The following is a 10,020-nucleotide window of genomic DNA, read 5'->3' as shown; positions in this document are numbered from 1 at the left end:
GACAGACACACACACACACACACACACACACACACACACACACACACACACACACACACCTACACACACACACACAACTTGTTAGGAGATACATTCACTGTAGGTTTTATTTTGAATGTGAGATTTGCAGAAATAGAAGAATATCAAGACTTTAAATCTTTTCTCTGCACCGCTGTCTTTCTTCCACACGGCGGCGCCAGTGAGCCGGGCCAAAGCATGAGCCAGACTTCCTGATGGCCTGGAGAGATCAAGTGGTTGACCCACTTCTACATAACAGGCCACTGTGAAATGTGTATTTTTATCACTCGTGTGACACAACAGTGTAACACTGTTTAATAACAACAGTGCTAGCTCCAGCTTTAGAAAGCACTCAGGATGACTCAGCATCTATTCCCGGGACAACTTTCATAAAGGTTTTAGTATTAAGGTTAAAAAAATAACTAAAATGGCTATTAGAATCAACACAATATATGTCAATAGAAAATGTTAATGATTTCCTCCTCTCCTAAAGCAACCGGTCTATCACAATGAAAAACACCTTCGGACATCTTCACTGGTCAAACAGAACTAATCCAAAAAAAAAGTAAATAGAAAAGCCGTTTCCAATATTACTCCCTCTGTATGTGCTGTTTATATATTTACTTTCCTCTATCTTTATGTGAGCGTTTCTGAAATCAATGTTTTTGTGTTATAAAGTAAGGACCAGGTAACCAGAGTCCTCAGATTGGACAGGTAGTCTAGCTAGGGGTCTGGATTTACTCTGCAGAGATCTGAGGACCAGGTAACCATAGTCCTCAGATTGGACAGATAGTCTGGCTAGCGGTCTGGATTTACCCTGCAGAGATCTGAGGACCAGGTAACCATAGTCCTCAGATTGGACAGATAGTCAAGCTAGCGGTCTGGATTTACTCTGCAGAGATCTGAGGACCAGGTGACCATAGTCCTCAGATTGGACAGGTAGTCTAGCTAGCGGTCTGGATTTACTCTGCAGAGATCTGAGGACCAGGTAACCATAGTCCTCAGATTGGACAGGTAGTCAAGCTAGCGGTCTGGATTTACTCTGCAGAGATCTGAGGACCAGGTAACCATAGTCCTCAGAAATCCACCAGAGATCAGAACGCCAACACAGAGACAGAGGACGGTGACGGACATCGGGCAGAATGTCCGCCGGCTCCTGAACAGTCCAGGATGCGGGACGGCGTCGAATGTGGACTAACTCCCCTCCTACCTGGACATGGCTGTTCTGGCAGGCCAGGTGCAGCGGCGTGGCGCTCTGGTTGTTGCGTGCGTTGACGTTGGCCCCGTGGCGGACGAACAGGGCGGCCAGCGCAGAGTGGCCGTGCAGGGCGGCGACGTGGAGCGGCGTGAAACCATCGACGTTACAGCTGTTGACCCCGAGCGCTCCGGCCTGCAGGACGGACAGCTGCAGGACACACACAGAGGGACAAATTTAATTTTTTTATTTTCAAATTGTGCAGGTTTTATGTAACAAAACAGGACAGAAAAAAAGAGCCAAAAAAACAAAACACAATCAACAAAAAAACAACAACAACCACCAAACAACGGGGCTGCCAGGAAAATGAAGATTAAAAGCGTATCCTGGATAGATGTCATGTTGCTGTTATCTACACGTTCAGATGTCATAGCGATACAAGTTGTAATACAGTCAATACAGAAAAGAATCACATGTTTTTAAGATGGTCAGTGAATGGACCCAGATGCTCAGAAAGCGTTTTTTAGTGTTTTAGAGTTGTGCATGCGTATCCTTTCTGAATTATCCCGGTCATTTACTGTTCCTGTTATTTTTTAGTTTTTTAGTTTTTGTTTTGTCATAACTGCTTACTCTGGTCAGTTCCCTGTGTCTGCCTTTGATTGTCTGTCAAGCAACCTTGAGTGCTTAGAAAGGCGCGGTTAAATAAAATGTATTATTATTAATATTATTTTTAAAAGCAGGGAGGAGCGGGGGACTTCCAGTCCAGCATTAGTGCTTGTTGCACCTCAGGCGGGTCCCTGAGGAACCTTCTCTGAGCACCTGAAGCGGTGAAACAGTTTTAACACGACAGTGTGGATGTAGTCTCCGCTGCGTTACCTTCTGAGTGGGAGCGCAGTTGGGACACTGGCACAGCGGGTGGCAGAGCACGGCCTCCGACGGCTGCTCCCCTTCGTCCTCCTCGTCCTCATCCATCCACTCCAACAGGTAACGCACCTGGACACGCAAACGGAGCACTTAGTGGGTTCGCTTCTACAGATGTGAAATGAGGCTGCGTCTGTTTTGACTTTGTTCTCACCATCTCCACGTCTCCGTCTGCCACGGCCCGCAGCAGCTTCTCCACCTGTCGCAATCAACAGGAAGGTCGGTTAAATGTGTTTTAACAGGATCATGTCTTCCTGACTAACACCAGGGGAGGGCAGTTACAACACATCAGGTGAGATTAAGAAAAACCCCTAGGGGCTAATAGAAGGAATCTCAGCTAAGGAAGTGAAGAAACTGTATTATGAGCAATTACAAAAGTCCGGAAATCTACTAACTAAACACAAGTAAGCATGGAATTGAAAAAAAGCATACAGTTGGTTACATGAAACAACAAAGGCATGAAATAAGAACAAATATAGATAACGGATGTTGTGTACTGTGCTGTGTACGGGTTGCTCTTGAGAATAAGACCCTGTGCCTCAAAGGTTACATAAAATGATTTACAATTTAGATGAAATGTACAGAAGAAAATTAGGGCCACTTGTAAAAAAAATAATAACAAAGTCAGAATTCTGAAATGAAATGAGATACTGTATAGATGTAGCAAAAATGATCTACACATCAGACCACTGAACCACTAAGAATGTTCTTGCGTGGTTTGTAGAAACACATTTTGGTACTTTTTCCCCGTGTGAAACCAAACCGGGGGGAAAACGCTCCACGTAAACAAGAAAAATGCATAAACTCGGACCAGAGCAAACAAAAACGATGAGTGCGAAAGCGCCCTCAGAGTGTTTCCTGTTGCGTTGCGGGTGTTTTACAGTCCGTTACCTCTCTGTGTCGTACCCGTTCTCCCTCTGGTTTGGCCTCGGAGCCCAGGGAGGAGGTGCTGGAGACGGAGGAGCGGCGGCTGCTGCTGCAGTCCGACGTCCGAGGGGAGCGACCGGCAGACTGAGAACAGACGAAAGATTCAAAGATGTGTTCAAGTGCATTCTGGGCATGGTGGTCTTACAGGGAGGTGTGTTCAGGTGCATTCTGGGCGTGCTGGTCTTACAGGGAGGTGTGTTCAGGTGCATTCTGGGTGTGCCGGTCTTACAGGGAGGTGTGTTCAGGTGCATTCTGGGGGGGCTGGTCTTAAAGGGAGGTGTGTTCAGGTGCATTCTGGGCATGCTGGGCTTACGAGATTACAAAAGGCGCAAATCCGCCCTCTTAATAGCCATGTGTCAAGGTCCAAATGTGCCTGGCTTTAAAAGGGAATGGGAGATGGCCTCTGATTGGTTGATTGTGTGTTACGCCATGCGGCCGGCACACAGACCCTTTTTTTTGCCATCAAACTAGCAAAAGTGGATTCGGACACACATCTTTTGTTTTGGTTTAGTTTGTTTGGATTATTCCTCTTTTTAAGTCCTTCTTCAAGCTGAATGACTTACTGTATATGGAAGGAATTTACCAGCATCTTGTGTAAAATCAACTTTAAAGTGGAGATTTTGCATGATTTTTTCCCCCAGAACACAATCACGTGTTAGTCTAAGAGGGATTTCCTTAGTGGAGGAGAGACGTATTTTCACAGAAACATTTGGTGCGACCTCTGACCCCTTTGGGGTTTACTGGATCAAGTCATGAGAGTAGATCCGACTCACGTGGACTCGGCTGCGCTGACGGCCGCTCTGAGTCGACTGCAGCAACGCCAGGATCTACAGGAAGAGAAAACCAGAATCAGAAAATGATGCATTTCCAGGTACGTAGCACTTGTTTCTGCTTTAGGTGATGGTGCAAAAACATTAATATGAAATAATCAGACAATAAATACAGAAACAAACGACACATAGTGTACATATACACATGTAACACAAAGAAAGGAGAGAGAGGATGTATGGCAGGCGTTCTCAAACGTATATCTGATTGTTATTCCAGGTCAGAGGTCCCGAATAAAACCATAAAAACAACTTTTATTTAAATAGCGCCTTTCATGAAACCCAAAGACATATTACAGATGTACAGTGGCTAGAGTAAGAAACCGTTAAATAAGGAACAACTACCTTTTATTTAAAGCCACTTTACATTCATTCAGTACCTTTTGCTCATTCTCTGTTTTTTACTGTAGGAAACTGCTGCTGCTGTAATAAAGGACTTCCCCCACTGTGGGATGAATAAAGTATTATCTAATCTAATCTAAGGAAGAAAGACTAGACAATAACAAAAACACATTTAACTCAATTTGGATACTGGTACATGGAATGCGGTCATGTTACCCAACTGTTCATTTCTTTTGAGTTTCATGCGGTAAAAGGACTTTTTTTGTGGCTGTTTTTCAGATTTAGTGGCTTGCATGAGTTCACACACCCATGCTAAAGTTTATTAAAAAGAGGAATAAAAACAGAGAGATCGACATGGGGAACTTTCCATAAAATCATCTCTCAATGCAAATCCAACCAGCTGTTAAGCGGACTGTAATAACTCCATGTCTGTCTGTCTGTGTGTGTGTGTGTGTGTGTGTGTGTGTGTGTGTGTGCGTGTGTGCGTGTGTGCGTGTGTGCGTGTGTGCGTGTGTGCGTGTGTGTGTGTGTGTGTGTGTGTGCGTGTGCGTGCGTGTGTGTGGGCATCAAGATCAATTTCCAAAAGAAGTCTTTTTCATCAACTTTAGCATGGGTGTGTAAACCTATGCAAGCCACTGTTCATCACAAATCATTAAAAATGTATGATCAATTAAGATTATTTCTAAATATAAAATGTTACACTTCAGGTTTCATAACATATTCATCGCCTTTATCTGATGTACTTCCTGCTACCTAATCATGATGACCCACAGAAATGTACAAAAATATTAAAAAACAAAACATTCTTAACACTCATGTTGTCCTCGGGTCAAATTTGACCCATTTTCACTTCTTTCTTTTTTCAATCACAAAAAATGTGCCTTCGAAGTAACCTGAAAATGAAATAACTTTGGAAAAAAATATCAAAAAAAGCACCCACAACACTGAGAAAGTGACAAAAATGTCAGAAAAAGTGATACTAGTGTTGACAAAAAAAAACCTTTTTTGATGGTTGACAGGAAGACAACAAAAGGATTAAAAAAAAGGTCAAAAAACACTATTCATAAGCTGAAGTATATGCCATGTAAAGATGGACTTGTTGTTCAGTTGGGACTTTGAGAAGTATTGATGTGTACAGGACGTAGAAAACTGTTTATATAAACTGTATATAAATATACATATATATTTATAAATATGTTTGTATAGCAGCAGAATAACATTTCAGCTGATCTGAGGTCTTTTTCGCTGCACGGTGAACGCAGTGGAAGTACATGTACATAGGTACTGTCCCTAAGTACAAATGTTGAGGTACTTGTACTTTACTTGAGTCTTTTCTTTTCGTGTTACTTTCTACTTCTACTCCGCTACATTTCAGAGCAAAACATTGTACTTTTTTTTCTCCACAACATTCATCTGACAGCTTTAGTTACTTTACAAATTAAGATTTCTGCACACAAAACACATGTAGTTGATAAAACTATGATGTCATTTTAATTAAAATGCCCAACAATATAACTAGTACTAATTCAGCTTAATGATTGACACAACTGTTTGGATCGTTTCCAGTTTATAAAACAGGAGGATTTTTCTGCATTACGAGTACTTTTACTTTTACTCTTAAAGTACATTTTCCTGATGCTACTTACAGACTTTTACTTAAGCAGCATTTCCAATGCATGACTTTTACTTGTAACAGTGTGGTTTTAGTAGTTTTATTGAAGTTAAGGATCAGTGATCTCAGTTCCCGCTCAAACACTTTCAGTTCCTGGAAACAGCAACAGCTGAGCAGATTAGTGAAACTACAGAGCGTAGTTTAGATGAAGCCTCGCTTTTGGTTTTGGTTTTTTGATCTGCAGCCAGGAACGCGTACGAACCGTCTCCGACGGTCGGTTTCCACATTTATCAAACGGCTTCAAAGACCGATGGAAAAAAGTGAGAACAAGTTTTCAGGATCTTTACAGATTGTCATGTCTGTCAAACAGCAAGCTGCTTGCAGCTTATTACTAATGCTCTGCATCTTTGTTTCTGCTGTAATACTTGGGTTCACACTAGTATCGTAATATTTGAATAAAATAGTAAATAAATGTCTAAAACTAAATGTTGTATTATTGCTTTTGAGTAGGATTGTTGGCAAACATCACTTGGACTCGCCGGTGCGTCTTTTGTCCTCCGAGGTTTAAATACCAGCCAAACGCTTTATTAACACTCCTCTACTCCCTCATTCTTACTTCTTTCTTTGGGATCTGCGCCCCGCCCCTTTCTACTACGGCGTCCTGAGGGATACAATCAACTGGGACTTTAAAGGTGCCCTGCCACTCAAAACCGTTTTTACTTGCCTTTGTTTTTTTTTTTTATATGTCAGGTCCATATGTGCGTGTGCGTGTGCGTGTGCGTGTGTGTGTGTGTGTGTGATGTGCTGAATGTGAAGATGAACTGCTCCCTCCTCTGTCAGCTGTAGCCACTGACAAGAAACAAGAGGAGAAATCAGACCAATCACAACATCTGGTCAGTCTGACATCATGTTGTCTGAGCTCATTAATATTCATGAGCTGGGTCTTCCTGCAGGATTTCTATACCACGCTAGAATGGCTTGAAACAAGGTAACCACGGTAACCAAGTTACAGAGTCCACGGTAGAACCTAGGTAGACTAGATTACTAAAAAAAGTAGTGAAATACGTGTGGCAGGGCACCTTTAACATGAAATCTGTTAACAGTGCGTTAAAAGACACGGAAACAAAATAAAACAAACCAAAGCCAACAACACGTAAAATAAGTGAATGAAAATAAATGAATACAACGTCGCTTTGCCTATCCGACGCAGTGCTCCAGGGTTGGTTTTACCCGACCCAAGGAGCTCAGGTGTGAAAGCGACCTTGGTTGCCGCGTGTTGCTGACCTTTGAGTTGAGCGCACACTGCAGCGGGGAGTCTTTGCTCTTGTTGAGGATGTCGGTGCTCGCTCCGTTCTCCAGCAGCACCTGGATGATCCCCTCGTAGCCCCAGCGGGCCGCCATGTGCAGCGCCGTGTCGCCTTTGTCGTTGTGCAGGTCCAGGCGGCACGTTTGGAGGTCGTAGTACACCAACGCCTTCACACACTGACACACACACAATCACACACACACACACACACACACACAACACAGCGTCAGAGCCCAGAAACATCTGCCACTGACAACTCTTTATCAGTTAACATAACATTCAACAAAAGGATTAGTGTACTACAGTAAAAAAAAGACAACATCACATCACAAGTTACCAAACAAGATACAAAAGGATGTCGAAAACAGTGGAAGTAATGATCTAACAAGAGAAAAGCAGCCAATCCTCTTACTTGAGAATCTAAAATCTTCTATTTGTTGACTAATCCAAGGCTTTTAAAACATTACTGGAGTCAAATATACAGCGCTGTTAAAATGTTTGTGTCACATTTTGGTTTTAGGATTTTCAAAACAGAAGATGAAGAGAACCTAAGTAAACACAAAATACAGTTTTTAAATGATTATTTCATTTATTAAAAGAGAAAAGTTACCCAACAACAACTTGCCCTTTGTAAAAAAGTAATTTCCCCTAATCATAGCAGCTATTTGGACATTTTTTTTCAGACAAACACAGGTGAAAGTGATAGTTTCTCTAGTTTTGAAGATCTGAACCAGTAAAGTGTGACAACTATGCAGAAAATGAAGATATCCGTACGGGGGATAAAACGTTTCTCACAGCACTTTCAGAAGAAAACAATAAGATTTTTTTTTTTCCAGGCTCTAATCTTTGGTAATTATTTGTGAAATAAAGTTTAATTTCAGGTCTCTGAAAACTGAAATGTACACAATTTATAGTCATGCATCCTGTAATGAGCAGCCATCGCATTGTATTAAAAGGACAAAAGATTTTTTAAAAAGGGGTTAGGGCAGCGGTGTCAGACTGGGAGTGGAAAGAGGTCTGAGGGTCCAGGGCCCTCATGTGAGGGGGGCCCAGGACCCTCATGTGAGGAGGGCTCAGGACCCTCATGTGAGGAGGGCCCAGAAAGATGCTATAATGACTAGCTGTGGATGTGGGGAGGGGCCCATAGAGAACGCCTTTCTACAGGGCCCAGTATGTTGTGTACGCCCCTGGGTTCGGGACCACTGGACTAACTGATTTATAGTAAGATGTGACAGGGTCTGTGCTGAGAAAGCGTTTTTAATAAAGACAAAGAGACGGTGGACTTACGTCCTCGTGTCCGTACATGCAGGCGAGGTGCAGCGGTGTGTTGCTGTTGTTGTCCTGGGCGTCCGTGTTGGCCTTGTAGTGCAGCAGCAGCAGCTAGAGCACAGAAAGCAGTATGTATGATATATTATTGTTTTAAATGTCATTGTTGAACCTGGACACATCATTAAATATCGTCTTTAAAGCTTTAGTGTGCAACCTTTTGATATTAATGAATGTCTGTTACATTCAGGTCGGTGCCAAATGAGTTGCTACAACGCTAATGAAGACTCTCAGCTCCACATGACTCTCTCTGGATCTCTCTGTGTGATTGTGTTCAGAAGATTTTGGCGTCCGGTGACTTTACCACTCAGAAACTTGAGTGAAAATAATGACCTCTTCTGAAGAGTCCATGTTTTTTTGTGAATGCTCTGTGTCCTCCTTGGCTACTAGCAACTGTGTGGAGGGGTGGGGGTGCAGGATCATGGAAGGATTGTATCATTAGGACGCGCCGACAGTTTTTTTTTCATTTGTAATGATAAATATTGATCACAAAACGGACAGAATCACTGAAGGTATCTCACAGCATAAGTAAAGAAAATGACATACGAACATCTTCAACAGCAGCTATTTTATGCTGTCATAATACTAAGTCGACATTTATTTATGCTGTTTATTGACAATTTACACTCTGTTAGTAATCACTACACAGAGGCCTGAAATACACACACATGCTCAGGACCTAGTCATGCAGAAATGGGGAGATTTCAGAGTGGGGGGGGGGGGGGGGGGGGGGGGGGGGGGGGGGGGGGGGGGGGGGGGGGGGGGGGGGGGGGGGGGGGGGAGTATGTTTTGTACCGTGACTCCCTGGAATCCCTTCTGGCAGGCCAGGTGCAGCGGTGTGAGGGCGTGGTAGTCGGTGGCGTTGACCGGCGCTCCTTTACACACCAGCAGGTCGATCAGCTTGGCCTGACCTGCCGCACAAACATACACAAACACACGGAAATTATCGTTAAAATAATTGTTAAATAATATCAGGTTTCCTCTGTGTGTGGCTTGGGAAAGGGACGTTTGGAGCCCCCTACTGGAGCTCCTGCCCCGCGACCCGATACCAGATAAGCGGATGAAGATGGATGGATGTTTCCTTTCTCTCTCTGTGTGTGTGTGTGTGTGTGTGTGTGTGTGTGTGTGTGTGTGTGTGTGTGTAAACAGCTGCTCACCGCAGATGGCAGCGACGTGAAGTGGAGTGTAACCTCGGTCGTCTCTGGAGAACGGCGTGACGATGGACGGGTCGTTCAGCCGCCTGCGACAGGAAGTCGACAAACATAGTTACTTTACAGAGATACAGATACAGATGGTTAAAGGTTCAACAGGTAAATCAGAGAACCTGAGTCGCTGAAACGGACAGGTACCAGAATAAGTGCTCGGGTCAATAAATAAAGATTTGAAACGGCTTTTCATGAATGATTGGTCTTTGTACATTTTTTTTGAGAACAGCATCGGAGTAAAGCAGCTGTGCATTCATTGTTCAAGTCCATAAAAAGCAGTAAAAGGGTGTGTGTGTGTGTGTGTGTGTGTGTGTGTGTGTGTGTGTGTGTGTGTGTGTGTG

General features: G+C 43.3%; 1 protein-coding gene across 1 annotated transcript in view; it reads right to left on the bottom strand.

Annotated features, from left to right (window-relative positions):
- ankrd27 (ankyrin repeat domain 27 (VPS9 domain)) overlaps positions 1-10,020 on the bottom strand; it is a 30,653-nt gene that overhangs the window by 2,369 nt on the left and 18,264 nt on the right. The window contains 9 exon segments of the mRNA XM_034879012.1: positions 1,229-1,423; positions 2,090-2,206; positions 2,289-2,333; positions 3,026-3,145; positions 3,835-3,888; positions 7,127-7,324; positions 8,436-8,528; positions 9,270-9,385; positions 9,632-9,743. Coding sequence (XP_034734903.1) covers positions 1,229-1,423; positions 2,090-2,206; positions 2,289-2,333; positions 3,026-3,145; positions 3,835-3,888; positions 7,127-7,324; positions 8,436-8,528; positions 9,270-9,385; positions 9,632-9,743 — 1,050 coding nt within the window.

Source organism: Etheostoma cragini, chromosome 8 (assembly GCF_013103735.1).
Source record: "Etheostoma cragini isolate CJK2018 chromosome 8, CSU_Ecrag_1.0, whole genome shotgun sequence".
In the NCBI taxonomy this organism is placed as follows: Eukaryota; Metazoa; Chordata; class Actinopteri; order Perciformes; family Percidae; genus Etheostoma; species Etheostoma cragini.
The sequence above is the reverse complement of the archived record's forward strand: the minus strand, read 5'-3'. Positions and strand labels throughout refer to the sequence as shown.